We start from the raw sequence: 16,739 nt of genomic DNA, 5'->3' as shown, positions 1-16,739 counted from the left end.
CCACTGCCAAACTGGGGCTAAGAGGAAGGTAGAGCACCCTATGGCACAGCATGCAGCTGAAAATGAAACACTCAATTTCAATGCTTGTTTCACTACCCGAGCCATCTAGATGCTTCCCTATACTATCAGCTTTTCTTAGCTGCACAGATGGGAGTTATCCCTACAACATATTCTCTGCTCCTGTAATTACCTAAACCTCAGCCTAAGGCAACATACTGTCCCACATCCTCCACCCATCAGTTTCCATACCCTCTGTCCTGTCCTATCCTCCACTTTTTCATCTCCCACCCTGTGTGTTTGCAGCCCTCTGTCAGTGCATCCATCCATCTTTTCCTGCTCCTCCCCTTTTTTGCTCCTTTTTTCCCCACCTCCCTGCCCCACAACCTCATGACGCTGTGCCTGTTGGCAGTCTAGTCCCTGCAGACTCCACTAAACAGTATTCGTCTCTCTCCCCACCCATAACTATTATCCCTTCCCCATCCCTTCCAGATTGTTGCTTGCATCCCAAGTGATGTTGCATTTGGCCCAAGATGCCAGAGTTGGTGGTCATGTGTATGTGAGGTGTGTGTGTGTGTGTGTGTGTGTGTGTGTGTGTGTGTGTGTGTGTGTATCTTTTACTGGCAAAGGCTATGGGCAAAAGCTATATGTGAGTGTCTTTTAATCATGCAAGTTGATGTGTCTTCTTTATGGTAAGTAGAAATTGGTCTTTTCCTACATTGTTAATGTAGATATAATTTCCACATATAGATTTTGCATTTTAAAAGATTCAGAATGAAGCTCTGTTGTGTGGTACATGAGTTTTTATCAGATATAAGGCAAAAAAAGGAACCATAGATATACTGAATTTAAAGCATATCTCATCAGCACTTTCTCTGAGTTTTTATGCTTCTGGAACTACAAATTCTAATCCTATTCAAAGGGTAACTCACATAGTAAAACAATCATTCTTTCTTACAATACATAAATATCCATTTTGCAGTAATTTGTCTTAGTATACCTGCATGAATGTAAAGGGTGCAAAATATATAATATGTGAATAGGATATTCGGAAAGAAGTCACTTATTTCAATGATGTTTCTTTTTTGTCTGAATAAATAAAATACTGAAAATTAGGTAGGTAAATCAGTTAAGGAAGAAGAGATACTGCATTGAAATTAGAAGAAAATATTTTTATGAGACAACTTGACTAAAAGAGGGATAGATTGATAGGATACATTCTGAGACATCAAGGAACAGTTAATTTGGAAATGGTAGAAAGTGAAGAAGCATGTGTGTTTGGAGGAGGGAAGAGTTCAGGTAAAACTGGTAGAGGGAGATGGAGGCAAAACCACAGTAATCAAGTTCAAACAATGGAAAAACAAGGATGGAATAATGATGATATTATGAAAAGAATAGCAGTTTAGCTTTGGCAGCCAGAGGCTGGGTCATATGTGTGTGAGTTGTGTTTATGTGAATGTGAGTGCATATATTGTCTAATTCTGATGATGGCCTGTTTAGCTGAAAGCTTTATTTGACAGTCTTTTTGTTGTGCCTATCTGCAATTCAGCATCTCCACTATATGGTGACTAGCAACTATCCTTTTCATAGTAATCAAGTTCATGTAGCTGTTAAGTGGCTATGCAGAGCATGGAGACATGCATGAAACCAGTCTTCAGACCAAAGACCACTACAACAATACTGTTTATAAACATTTTAAACACAACTAATATACAGCTATTTCCCACTACTGTTAACATAAACTTACCATTGTTCATAATTATTAATGAACATAGCATACATCAATTTCTTAACTTTCTGCATGTATCTGAAAGTTCTTCAAGATTGTATCTCGAGAACCCAATTTGTAAGTGAGTTACTGAACTCTTATGCTGAAAAGCTAGTCCATGAACAAGATACTATCAAAAATAACTTGTTTGCTGATCTTTATTTTAGGATTTGATAGGGGAGCACAATTTTTCAACTCGTGTGAAGATGCTGCAAAAAAAGAATCATTACTTATTTGGACATTCCATCGATGGACGAAACTTGTTCCCAGCTACAGGATACATTGTAAGTGCAATTTAGTAATATCCTATATATTTTTCTTCATTTACAGTATTTGAAAACACGATGAGAAGTAAAGATATACTCAGTGCTGTATTACAAAATAATGCCTGCTTTCCTTTTCTTGAAACAGAATTTACTTTTTATTTATTTATTTATTTCATGTTCCATAGATCCACATGGGAACATATTCCTGGATATAGAACAAGTCAAGGTTTTTTACAGATTATTGTTTTGTGCACAGATACATTGATCTTATCATTAGATTAAAGAAATTGTGAAGTTTAGCATATACCCTTACATATTAGTTAAGATACAGGACATCTGAAAGAATATACAGTCATACATAAATTTGGGTATTGTTCTTAAGTTATACAGGTGTCATATACAGACATACATAAATTTTGGTATTGCATTAAGGTACACTGTACTTACAGAGTATGTTTAATCAATTTTAGAGGTCGCACAGTAAGGTTTAAGCACAAACAAGAGATTCTATGCATTTTTGCTAAGAAATTCATCAATACTGTAACAAGATTCATCTAAAAGGAACTGCTTCAGATTTTCTTTAAACTTTGGCATGTTTCCAACCAGTTCTTTAATGTGCAGTGGGAGGGCATTAAAAATCTTGGTGCCACTCTATAAAACCCCCTTCTGGACCATGCTTTTCATTTTTAGCTCATAATGGATATCGAGTTTCCTTCGAGTGTTATAACTGTGGTATGAGCTATTGATTTTGAATAAGTTACTATTTTTTGAAACAAAGCACATCAGGGAAAATATATATTGGGCAGGTATTGTATGGATTTGAAGAGCTCTAAACAGATCCCTGCACGAGTGCCTAGGATGTACTCCACGCATAATTCTTATTGCTCGCTTCTGTGCATGGAACACTTTTTTTGCTATTGGTTGATTTCCCCAAAATATTATATCATAGGCCATAAGTTGGTGAAAATAGCCGAATATGCAGATTTTATTGTGCTCATTTTCCTAGTGTCTGAAATTATTCTTAAGGCAAACGTTGCTGAGCTTAGCCTTTTGCACAGATCTTGCATTCGGTGGTGCCACTTCATTTTGCTATCTATATGCAGACCCAAGAAATTGGAGGACTCAACCTTCAAAATCTCATGCTCACCCATTTTTAGGTTCATTTCATTAGTAACATTTGTGTTAGAAGAGAAATGAATGTAATTTGTCTTATTTTTAGGTTGACTGTAAGGCCATTGGTTTCAAACCAGTTTGTCAAATCTGCAAAAGCTTTATTTGCAGCCTAATTTGACACATTCCCTGAGAGATTATTAACTGTTAAAGTAATGTCATCAGCAAACATGAGTATTTTCCCATTTCTGTACATAGTGCTAAGTCATTTATAAATATTACAAAGAGCAGTGGGCCCAGTACTGAGCCTTGAGGTACTCCTGCACTAATGGAGCCCCATTCTGAAGATACCTGACCACCATGCAGTCCTTCCATGATTACTTTCTGCTTTCTACCACACAGATAGGATTCAAGCCATGTGCCTACAGTTCCACCCATTCCTAGGGTCTTGGCTTTTCTCAAGAGAATATGGTGACTTACACTTTCAAGAGCTTTTGACAGGTCACAAAATATTCCAACCATCATCATATTATTATTTATGGCTTCCATAACATTGTCAGCAAAGGCATGTATTGCATCCATGGTTGATACCCCTTTCCGAAAGCCAAACTGGCTACTGCTGAGGATGTTATATTTACTAAGATTCTCAACCATTCTGCTATGCATCAGTTTCTCTAGTACCTTGGAGAAAACTGAGAGTAATGAAATTTGTTGATAGTTTGTAGCCTCAGTCTTTTCTCCCTTTTTATAAATTGGTTGTATAAGCCCATATTTTAGCCTGTCGGGAAAAACACCTTCTTCCAATGACATATTACTAATATGGCAGAGGACTGTAATTATTTCTTTACAACAGTATTTCAGTAACTTCCTGGAAATGTTGTCAACTCCAGCAGAATTTTTTCATTTTAAAGACATAATTATTTTTTCTAACTCTATCACTGTAGTTTTTTGAAGATGCATCTCATCTATTTTGTTAGTTAATGTGTTATGCAAGAATTCTGTAGCTTTCTTTACAGAACCCTGGCATCCCATTTGGTTGGTGGCTGTTAGGAAATGATTGTTAAAGATATTATCCACTATTTCAGGAGCATCCACCAAAAGGCTCCCAGTTCTTAAGCTAATCACTTCTTTGGCAGATAGGCTTTTCCCCCTCTCGCTTTTAACATATTTCCATATGGTTTTCATTTTGTTATTTGATTTGTCAATTTCCTTTTTTAGATACATAGTTTTAGATTTCTGGATCACCTTCCTTAATATCTTAGGGTGCACTTTATATTGCCCCATCGCTGCAGTATTGTTAGACTGTCTGGCTGAGGCATACAATTCTCTTTTTGTTTTACATGAAATTTTGATGCCCTGGGTAATCCATGGCTTAAATGCAGGGTTACATTACTCTTTTATTTGGAAACATCTCCTCAAAAAGATTTGTTGTTAAATTAATAAATACATTAAATTTTGTGTTGACATCTGCTGAGTTGAATACTTCAGACCGGTCTACAAACTGTAGCTTCTGCCTCTATGTCCATTGTTTCTTTATTTCTTGGTCTCACATTTTTCCAGATAGCTTTTGGTTTGATGTTTAAAGCTTTCCCGGCGTACTGATTGTTCCATAAAAACACGGGAGAATTGCCGGATATCAGTAACTTCCTGCCATGATATTTCGGCGCAGAGTCTTCTGGCCATCTTCAGGTGAATGCCACTGTTGTAGTACTGGCGAGTATGCGCTGAGCTCCGCTATTTAATACAGTAGTCTTAAAATCTGACAAAGGAAACGCTACTGTCCTCATACCAAGGGATGACTATATTAATAAGATCAATGTTTTATTATGTGATTCAACGTATCGAAAAATCGATAAGGATCCCACGAGCCGAGTAGTGCGAAAAACAGCAGAACTTTTATCAAATAGTTCTCTACCAAAGGAGGTCATCAACAGACTGAAACCAAACAGTTCAGTTCCACCTAGGCTATATGGACTGCCTAAGATCCACAAGGAAAATGTGCCATTATGTCCAATTGTGAGTAACATTGGAGCAGCCACCTACGACCTAGCAAAATTCTTGGCATCTTTGCTCAAACCAATGATAGGCAAGTGTGCACATCACATAAAGAATTCTGGTGATTTTATCAGTCGACTTCAGTCACTACAACTGCAAAGTAGTGATTTATTGGTCAGTTTTGATGTGGTCTCACTGTTCACAAAGGTGCCTCTGGTGGACTCACTACAACTCATTGGCAATATGTTTGGTGCAGACATTACAGTGTTGTTTGAGCACACTCTCTCCTCTACATATTTTATATTTAACAACGAATTTTACGAACAATCTGATGGTGTCACCATGGGGAGTCCTTTGTCTCCCCTGGTGGCCAATCTTTTTATGGAGGATTTTGAGGAGAGAGCACTCGACTCTGCCACTTTTAAACCGACAGTATTTTGGCGGTACGTTGATGACACTTTTGAAGTGTGGCCTCATGGTCTGGACCGTCTCCAAGAATTTTTACGTCACATGAACTCCATACATGAAAACATAAAATTTACCATGGAGATAGAGAGAGATGGTTGTCTGCCATTTTTAGACGTCTTGGTGCGACGGAAGAGTGACGGCACACTTGGTCACTCGGTGTACAGAAAGCCCACTCATACAGACCTGTATCTACAAGCTACAAGTTGCCACCATCCAGCACAAACAATGGGCGTTCTCAAAACCTTGGTCCACCGTGCCCATACTATCTCTGACGCCAACAGTCTTCAAGCGGAACTGGAACACCTGCAAAAAGTATTTTTGAAGAATGGCTTTCCACCTAGGCAAGTGAACAGAGTGATGAAGACCTACAAACGACGGAACAAGGAAGAGGAAGAAGCCTTCAGGTCGACGGTTTATCTACCATTTATTGGGAATATTTCTTCACAGATAGGCAGAATATTGAGAAAGTATCAAGTGAGAGTCATCTTTCGCCCTCCTTCCAAAATTTCATCACTGGTGGGATCCGTTAAAGACGACCTGGGCCTGCGTAAACCAGGTGTTTACAAAATTCCGCGTGAATGCGGCAAATCATATATAGGGCAAACAACACGAACTGTGCAGGAACGCATTGTGGAACACCAACGGCATACTTGCCTTCTCCAACCCACCAAGTCCGCAATCGCTGAACATTGTATTTCCACAGACCATTCCATGAATTACAACGACACAAAAATTTTGGCCCATACATCAAACTTTTGGAGCTTGATTATCAATGAATCTGTGGAAATAAGATTGTCTGACAACGAGACTCTCATCAATCGAGATAGTGGTTATCAGCTGAACTCTGCTTGGAATCCTGTTATAGAGAAACTTCGTAGTTGACGTAGTTATCTGCATAAAGATGGAAATCGACCAGACACCGATACGCCAGGCTTTCACAGTGGAGGGCGCGAGGCGCAGCGCACAGAGCCGTTATGAACGCGCACGCTGAGCAGCGCATGAGCAATGTCACCTCAGAAGGCTTTAAATAGTGGAGCTCAGCGCGTACTCGCCAGTACTACTACAGTGGCATTCACCTGAAGATGGCCAGAAGACTCTGCGCCGAAATATTGTGGCAGGAAGTTACTGATATCCAGCTTTTGGTTTTCTATTAAGATTTAAATGGGGGATTGTCAAAAGTATAGCATTATGGTCTGACAGCCCATTTAGGACTTGACTGACTGTCAAGCTACTGTGCCTAGACTTATCAGCAAACACATTATCAATTAGAGTAGGAGTGGTCAGTTACCCTAGTGGGAAATTCAACTACTTGCATTAGATTGTAACAGCTCATTAGTTGCTCCAGCTTGGATAGATCACTCAAAAACAAATCAAAAATTTTGTGAAAACTCTTATAACTTGCAGTTCCTTCATTAGAAGATGTGGAACTTCACCCAAGAAAGAGCTACAGAATAAATATAGTGTATAAATGAAGAACCATTGAAATGTTAGCTTTAGTTGTATTCTTCAAGCAATCCATAAATTTTGTGAAACTTTTAAAGGCAGAGATGTAAAATTTAAAAGTTTCCAAAAAGTAATTGATTCAAATCTTAGTGTTTGTTTCTGTAGTAGTTTATGCATGTCTCCCAAGTTACAGGCCCATTATTATTAGCTAGGATTCTGATTAAAATAGCCTGGTTAAGGATGGCCATTTCATTTCTAAATAACAAAAGTGTTCAAATTGTCTGTGAAATTTATGGACGGGTGTATTTGTGTAATATTACTTGCAAATCATAACAGTGCCAATGCATTAAAAAAATGGTTCATTGTTCAAAACCATGAGTGTATAAAGGAGGAAGACAGAGTTCTGGTAGTGCTAGTTTAAACAATAGTGATTTACAATGAGACAGAGGCATCTCTAGGTAGAGGAGAATGCTCTACCTTGGTACACTTTTCAGACTTTGTCCTCTAGCCATTGTTTAATTGAGGGCATTCACTTTTTATGTACTGCTGTCTTTTTCTCTGGAATTACAAAAAATGCTCTGGGAAATTGATTGTTTTTGAAAAGTGAAAATGTGTTCCACAGTACATCATCATGTGACTAAAAGCAAATGAGACATCCAGAACCAAAATGCAATGAGTGCATCAGAATTTCTTTTCTCCCAGGAAATTCAAAGAACTTCTTACTTCCTTCGTATGGCAGATATTTGAAATACTTTTTCATCATAGATTTACATTTGCCTAAGGAGTACATTTCTGACAATCCCTGAAATTTTCAGCTTTTCGTTCACTAGTTGTACCCTAAAATTGTTTTGATTCATCAAGTTTTGCATCTGTTTTCACAGATCTACAGAGTTTTGCTTCTGGAGACTTGGCTGGATATATATTATCATAATATAACAGTTAAAAAGACACATTAACACTGATACAAAGGGGAAAAGAAAATGATCTAATGTTGACATTGACTGTCATTACAAAGTATGTCACATTAAACAAAAGTTTGAAAGTCCCACTCATATACAAGACAGCCAAGAGAAATGCAATTGTATAGCTAGGTAACGGCCAGTGTGCTATTGTCTTTTGTTTCACAGTAGTGCGCAACTGGGCCAACTTCACTAAAGAGCCACACATGGGCTCAAACTTAATGTTCAAGAAGTGATAAACTGGGAAAGGTACATTATTCAGACAAAATACTTAATGTTTGCAGTTAAGACAACTTCATTAAACTGTCATACATAGGCTCAAAACTAAAGTTAAAGAAATAATAAACTGGGAAAGCTGCATTATTCAGACAAAGTACACAATGTGTACAAAGCAAGTTTTTTGTCTTCAAACCTTCTTAGATAATGCCACTTGCTAAGGATACACCAAATTCTGGTACCTCACTATTTAATGGATTCACTCAGTTTTCCTTTGCAACTAGAAGTGAATACACCAACTTTTGCAGCTGTAGGCTGTTTTGCAGGTATGCTTTAGGACAGACATAAGCTGCTTTGCTCGAGTTTTAAGGGCATAATTAATATATGACTGCATGGAAAACAAAATGGTGTTAAACAACTCATTTGCAAGAAATAGTGGATTTACTACAGTCTGCTTCTGGATGCCCCAAATATTCTTTTGCAATTTTAAATTGTGCCGTATACTACTATGCCTAGTTAACTAAAATACTGGTATTCAATAGTTTTAGTAACATCAGCCAAGAGGTTTTGCTAGCTTTCCTTCAATCTGTTTGTATGTATATAATTTTATAATGTAATTAAGCAGAATAATGTTTTTGTTATAAAGATGTGTTGATACCTACGATAAGATTTTGTACATAATGTAAATATGTAACATTTTATACTGTTCTGGACTTTGACAAGTCCAGTATCATGAATGTGATAATACAGGCATTAAATAAATAAATAAAAGTATTGCAATTAAGAAAATCTTGCCAGTATTGTATTTAATTGTCTATCTGGTACACTGTTTCTTTTCCACACAACAATAATCAGTAAGTGAAACTAAATTAAGGAAAAGTATTATGAAAATCCATTTACAAGTCAAATACATTTTGAAATAGAAGCTATTGAGAACTAAAATCAGTTTCAGTCCAGGTAAAATTATTAAAACAGTAAAGAAAATCAGTTCATTTGCATGTATCACATGTTCTATGGTAAAAGAAATTCTTCTAGTTCAGTGTACAAGATGATGCACAACTGACAAAGTATGGGTTAAGTGTCTACATGTTATATAAATAGTTGTAAAAATAATAGCATTTTACTAACCATAAAATTCTGTATCTGAAAATTAACAGTATGTTGCAAAGAGCTTTAATATCTTATACAGCACATAAATATATAGAATGTGAAATATTTACAAGTTCTGCACGAAACACAACTTCGTATCTAACAACAACGAAACAGTAGAAAATGGTGGAAACTGCTTATGCCAGTCTCCGGTAATCATTCCTTCATGTCATTCTACAGACACTAGACTATGTATTGATCAAAAAACATCATGTGTTCCTAAGTTCATTGCTTCTAGGTACAGCACTCTCTCTTGTATTGAAAACTTCAATACATTCGATTTTGCATGATTGTTTAGTTGTGAGAGAAATATATTCTTAATGGTTCTGCACAACTTGCCCTAAATTCATTAACAGAATTGTGTAAACTGGTGTAAGGAATGCTCAAAAAATTTGATCAAGGAATTGCAAAATATGCATGCAACATTGTAACAGAAACAAAACATGGATGTATTTATATGAGCTAAAAACTAAGCATAAAGTAACTACATGGTAAATTAAAATTATGTGCTGACTGGGTAAATTAAAATTATGTGCTGACTAGAACTTGGACCTGACACCTTTGCCTTTGATAGGCAGTTGCTTTTCTGACTGAGCTATCCAAGCATGATTCATGACCTGCCCTCAGTTTCATTTTTGTTAGTACCTCTTTCCTACCTTCCAAACTTTGCAGAAGTCCTCCTGTATATCTATTGGGAGTTTCACTCCTGCAATGACTTTTAACCTCTGAAAATGAAAGTAAAGATGAAAGTCAACATATTTGACATACATGTTAAGTAGTTGTACTTACACATTTTCATTCTCCATGTACAAAACATATTTTGAATTTTTTGCTTTTTACTTTCTATTATCTCCATAATTTTGATTGATATTTCCTTGTTCATTATGAATACTCTTGGCCCTGGTCGTCAGTGGTAAAATGCATGCCTGGAAACTGAAAGATGGGACCACAGAATATTTCAGTTTGCCTTTAACCTAGCCTTCATCTTTCAGCGATGCAAAGATCGAAGAGGGGGAATTTTGTGTGTATGTTTGTGTTTGTTTGTGTGTCTGTCGACCTGCCAGCACTTTCATTTGGTAAGTCACATCATCTTTGTTTTTAGATATATATTTCCTACGTGGAATGTTTCCCTCTATTATAACCATATCATTAATTTGAACCCAACAATTACGTTTGTTATTGTCGCTGTTGCATCTCGAAATCTTTCCTGTCGTCTTATTTTCTCTTTCTGCGTTTACCAGTAGTCTCACTTTCTATTCACCTTCCCTTTTTACCGTAATACAATTTTATCCCGCCTATATATACTCTATAATACGTAATCCACTTCCAAACCATAACCAAAAAATTTTTAATTTTTATTTTGCGCTTTCAACAATACCGCTAACCGTTTCTAGTTCAATAACAGCTGCCTTCACGTATTAAACAACCATTTCGGCTAGTTCTAATAACTTTTACTTTATTTCCACTTCCGTTTTTCGTACATCACTGATCATTTTTAGCCGCTCTCCACCGGTTTTAACGTCATTATTTACAATTGTTAGCCCCATTTTCGTAATCTTTCACCACAACACCACGCCTTTTAATACATTTACACGTTTTTTCGAAATTTTCCCGAATTTCTCCGTCCTTTAACGTGTTTTAGCGGCAACACAACCACCTAACCTTCATGCACATCGCTGTCTACCAACCCAAGTTCACCACAGGATCAACTTAACCAACACTTTTTCGCATTTTTTCATACCAGATCTCCAGTTATTTTCTAGTTCACCCTTATCTCTCCCCATATATTTTTATCTTTCATTTTCATTTCAACCTCATGTTACACTTTCCACCTTCTAATACCATGTCACCCTCACAACACCCCCACAACGACCCCATTAAGTTTTATTTACATTCCCTCCGCAAACATGCCTTCACCCTAGCCAGATTACGCTCACATATTTTATTTTCTCAGGCTTGTCTGACATTTGGCATAACCCCCAAAGGCCTCACACTTAAAGTTCCCATCTCTGGCTGCAACCCTTCTTTCCATCAGTCCCTATACCAGTTCCAAATCGAACAATCCATTGCCCTCACCCACCTAATCCTTCACCTACACATGGACATCTCTGCCCAAACTCTTTGTCTTTAAATATGTCTGCTTGTGTCTGTATATGTGTGGATGGATATGTGTGTGTGTGCGAGTGTATACCCGTCCTTTTTTCCCCCTAAGGTAAGTCTTTCCGCTCCCGGGATTGGAATGACTCCTTACCCTCTCCCTTAAAACCCACATCCTTTCGTCTTTCCCTCTCCTTCCCTCTTTCCTGATGAGGCAACAGTTTGTTGCGAAAGCTTGAATTTTGTGTGTATGTTTGTGTTTGTTTGTGTGTCTATCGACCTGCCAGCGCTTTTGTTCGGTAAGTCACCTCATCTTTGTAGAAAGAACCCCAAAGATTATTTTCAAAACTGAAAAACAAAATCACTATTGCACATCATGCCCTGAGAATAGTACTTTAAAACAAAAACTGTACCTCTGGAAAAGTTAGTTAATAATATCTGGGTGTTTCATTTGTTAAATAATCATTTTATATAGTTGATTATTGCTTTGAGTGAGCTTAATGATCATAATAATAATTTTAATTCAATTTGGATCAACAGCCTGGTGCAAGTCTTTCAGTTGGATGCCACTTTGGCAGCTTGTGTGATTGCAACATACCCTTTAATCATATTGGGAAAGGGAGACCTTCAGCTTAATCTGGAATTCAAACCACGCGTTGTTCCAATCCCGGGAGCGGAAAGACTTACCTTAGGGGGAATCTCTGCCCAAACTCTTTGTCTTTAAATATGTCTGCTTGTGTCTGTATATGTGTGGATGGATATATGTGTGTGTGCGAGTGTATACCCGTCCTTTTTTCCCCCTAAGGTAAGTCTTTCCGCTCCCGGGATTGGAATGACTCCTTACCCTCTCCCTTAAAACCCACATCCTTTCGTCTTTCCCTCTCCTTCCCTCTTTCCTGATGAGGCAACAGTTTGTTGCGAAAGCTTGAATTTTGTGTGTATGTTTGTGTTTGTTTGTGTGTCTGTCGACCTGCCAGCACTTTCATTTAGTAAGTCACATCATCTTTGTTTTTAGATATATATTTCCTACGTGGAATGTTTCCCTCTATTATATATATATATATATATATATATATATATATATATATATATATATATATATATATATATATATATATATATATATAAGCAAATGTTTCATTTTCAAACATTATATGAAGCCAACAGCCTTGCCACTGTTGTAACACCAGTTCCCATGAGATCAGTGAAGTTAAGTGTTGTTGAGCTTGGCTATTACATGGATGGGCGACGATCCAGATCTGGCAAGTGCTGTTGGCAAGTGGGGTACACTCAGACCTTGTGAGGCAAATTGTAGAGCTACTTGACTCAGAAGATCTCCAGTCTTGTAAACAGTCAATGGCCAGGAGAGAGGTATGCTGATCACATGCCCCTCCATATTCACATCCAGTGATGCCCACAAGCTGAGAAAGACATAGCGATTGGTCGGTACCATTCGGTCTTGAAGGCCTATTGGATGGAGTTTAGTTTATATAGTTATTAAATCTACTCTTTCTTTCCTTGTTTGCTACTTTTCTAATCACTCCACTTTTGCTTCATCATCTTCATTTAACATTCAGATCTTAACACTGGTGCACGTTCACTATCCAGTGTCAGTGATATATATTACTTCTTTATCTATTCTAAACATTTCTTTGAATTCTGCATGTAGAGGATTCATTTATACCTACCATTATAGAAATAACAAACAAAAATAAGAAAAGGCAACCCTTACCTATAGCTGACTAATGTGTGAGGCATAGATGCACATAACAGTATAGAGATTTGATCAGCTTTCAAGCTACCAGTCTCATTCTAATGTTAATACACACACTCATACAGAAATGCACAGACAGCTAGCCACAGCCATCCACTGCTGTAATTATGATATCAGTCAATGTTCTTACGGCCATGTCAGACTGAATTTTAGTGTTGATGTGGCTGTTAGAGTACATGTACATCCACTAGGATGCGAGCAGTAACATTAAAGCTAGTTAAATCTCCATGCTGTTAACTGTGTCTGCATACCTCATACTAATAAAATATTGGTGAGTGATTGCCTTTCCTCATTTTTCTTTATTTAATATGTATTAAATTTTAACGTACACAGTTCCATTTTTCTGTAAATTTTCTTCTTCTATGATGTATGATAGTTAATTTTAGGTTTTCTTGGTTGTGTACCCAAAAGAAAGTTCTAAGTCCCTTATGTATTCCAGGTTTATTCTCTTATTCCAGGTTTATTTTCTTTGAAATTTTGTGTGTATTTTTGGCACATGCATGCACGCACCCATGCACACACCCACAGATGTACACACACACACACACACACACACATACACACACACACACACACACACACACACACACACACACACACACACACACAAATGTGCATGTGCACTGACATACGAGCTTTACCTCATAGTGAATGATTCTTAACTGTTCTGTCATGTTTTCAGATAATGGTTCTTCAGGGATACTGTACGCGTAGGAATATTGACATGTCAAGAACTGCAGTTGTTTTTGAAGATGTGCGATTCCATAGAGCCACAAATGTACCCAAAAATGGTAAGTAATGTTGCATTACTAACCAGTGTCAGGTAGATTATTTGCACATAAACTCAGTTGTTGCAAATAAATGAATTTTGGTAATTGTTCTAAACCAAGAATTCTGTGATGTATAGCTTAAACAGTACACACTGACATGGAAGACAAAGTACAATACAATTGGTAATATACAAGTGGCTAGAGGAAACTTGCACTGCAACCTAATAGACATTAGCTCCAAAAAGCGGTGCAGCCAGCATGCTGCATGTGCAACTGGTGTCATAATAGCCGGCCAGGTGGCTTAAAGCGACCAAATCAGCCACAAAATGTAATACATTGCACCAGCCAAAATATAGCCCCACTGTGAATAGTTTCCTCGATCATGGGATGATTTGGTTGACATTTATAAGCAGCTGGAAATCACCCTGACTACTGTCAAATGACTAGCAGCTGCTGTGAATCAGTGTGTTGGAAGATCTCCCGGCAGTCATGTACCTGTGGTACTGGTACCTCTGGTACCAGAGGTACCTCAGATACTATCCTCTCCTGTGCATCCTGTCTCCTCTGCAGAAAGTATAGGATACATAATTTCTTGTCCACTTATCTGCAAGTGGTATGCCAGTGGTAGATTTAGCCATTGTTAGCAAGGTGGATGGGGAGCAGGGAGATCAAGGGTGTTGGACCAATCCCCCTCACTAAAAAGATTCAGGTTCTGCATTTCACTGAAACTGTAACAGAGAAAGTGGGATTCACATCACCTGTTTTAAGGAAACATGTTTAATTTGGTATCAAAAGGAGGCAAACACAAAAGAGTAGGTGTCTATCAATTGTTGCCAGTTCAAAGGTATGGCAAATGATGGTAACCCTTAGGGAAATGGCTGCAGTGGAGAGGACAGGACACCAGGTGTGCTCAGTGTGTATTCCTGGGGCCCTCATTCAACATGTCAAAGAGGCTATTCCAGCAGCCATTGAGGGAACAGGGTGCAATGAAATGCAGATTTTGGCACATGTTGGAACATGGGCTCCGAGGTCATACATGGGTCTTCCAGCACCTGGCAGAGAATGTTCAAAAGACCAGCCTTGTACATGGAGTTTCAATAAAGTTCACAATTTTCAGCATTGTCCCTAGAACTGACCGTGGTCCTTTGATTCTGAGTTGACTGGAAGGACTGAACCAGAAACTTCAAAGGTTCTATGACAAGCTACGCTGTGACTTCCTGGACTTGCACCATAGGGTGAGAACTGTAGGGTCCCCGTAAAAAGGTCAGATGTGCACTACACATCAGAGGCTGTCACTCTGGTAGCTGAATGTGTGTGGGGAGCAAAAGAAGTGTCCCCCACTGGTGAAAGTATTAAAATCCTAATGGTTCACTGCCAAAGGATTTGCCGTACTCCTGAAAAACAGTGAAATTCACATAAGACTAGGTGCAGAAAACTGGTTCAAATCTGAAATTGACAGCAGTGAGATTATTGGGGGAAATTTAAGAGTATATTGAAAAGATAGGCAAATGGGAAATGGAGATAGTGTATTTGTTGCAGTAGACAAGAAAGTAAAATCCATTGATATAGGAACTAAAGCTACATGTGAGATTGTTTGGGCAAGACACAGTATCAGAGTTTGTGCATAAAATGATAACTGGATCCTTTTGTCACCCATCAGACACCTCTTCTGATGTAACTGAAAACTTTTGAGAAAGTCTCAGTTCACTTGTACGTAAGTTCCCCAATCGTACTACATTGAAGCATCAAAGAAACTGGTATAGGCATGCATATTCAAATACAGAGATATGAAAACAGGCAGAATATGGTGCTGTGCTCAGCAACACCTATATAAGGCAACAAATGTCTGTCACAGCTGTCAGATTGGTTACTGCTGCTACAGTGACAGGTTATTAAGATTTAAGTGAGTTTGAATATGCTGTTATAGTTGCTGCATGAGCAGTGGGACACAGCATCTCCGAAGTAGCGATGAAGTGGGGATGACTGTGAATATCAGGAATCTGCTAAAACATCAAATCTCTGACATCACAGCAGTTGGAAATAGATCCTGCAAGAACGGAACCAACAACAACTGAAGAAAATCATTCAGTGTGATAGAAGTGCAGCCCTTCCACAGATTGCTGCAGATTTCAGTGATGCACCATCAACAAGTGTTAGCATGTGAATCATTCAACAAAACGTCATTGATATGGGCTTTCAGAGCTGAAGACCCTCTCATCTACCCTAGATGATGGCACAACACGAAGCTTAAAGCCTCACCAGGGCTCGTCAACATCGACATTGGACAATTAATGAGTGGAAACTTATTGCCTGGTCGAACAAGTCTGGTTTCAAAATGTGGAAGCAGATGGACATGTACGGGTATGGAAACAACCACATGAATCCATGGCCCCTGCATGTCAGCAGGGGACTGTTCAAGTAGGTGGCGGCTCCGTAATGGTGTGGGGTGTTTGCAGTTGGAGTAATATGGGACGCCTGATACATCTAGGAATGACTGTAACAGGTGACACATACGTAAGCATCCTGTCTGATCACCTGCATCCATTCATGTCCATTGTGCATTCTGATGAACTTGGGCAATTCTAGCAGGACAATGCAACACCCCCCCCCCCCCACACACACACACACATCCAGAATTGCTAAAAAGTGGCTTCAGGAACAATCTTCTAAGTTTAAACACACTTCCGAAGGCCAGCGAACTCCTAGACTTGAACATTATGCAGCATA

At 38.2% G+C, this 16,739-nt stretch overlaps 1 protein-coding gene across 2 annotated transcripts in view; it reads left to right on the top strand.

The window, feature by feature from the left end:
• The window catches only part of LOC126418869 (fatty acid synthase-like), a 431,809-nt gene that overhangs the window by 185,906 nt on the left and 229,164 nt on the right, over positions 1-16,739 (top strand). For both annotated transcript variants that reach the window (XM_050085866.1, XM_050085867.1), the window contains exons 15-16: positions 1,933-2,049; positions 13,925-14,033. In XM_050085866.1, coding sequence (XP_049941823.1) covers positions 1,933-2,049; positions 13,925-14,033 — 226 coding nt within the window. The remainder of the gene's footprint in view (positions 1-1,932; positions 2,050-13,924; positions 14,034-16,739) is intronic.

This window comes from Schistocerca serialis, chromosome 9 (assembly GCF_023864345.2).
Source record: "Schistocerca serialis cubense isolate TAMUIC-IGC-003099 chromosome 9, iqSchSeri2.2, whole genome shotgun sequence".
In the NCBI taxonomy this organism is placed as follows: Eukaryota; Metazoa; Arthropoda; class Insecta; order Orthoptera; family Acrididae; genus Schistocerca; species Schistocerca serialis.
This window is presented reverse-complemented; position numbering and strand designations above follow the sequence as displayed.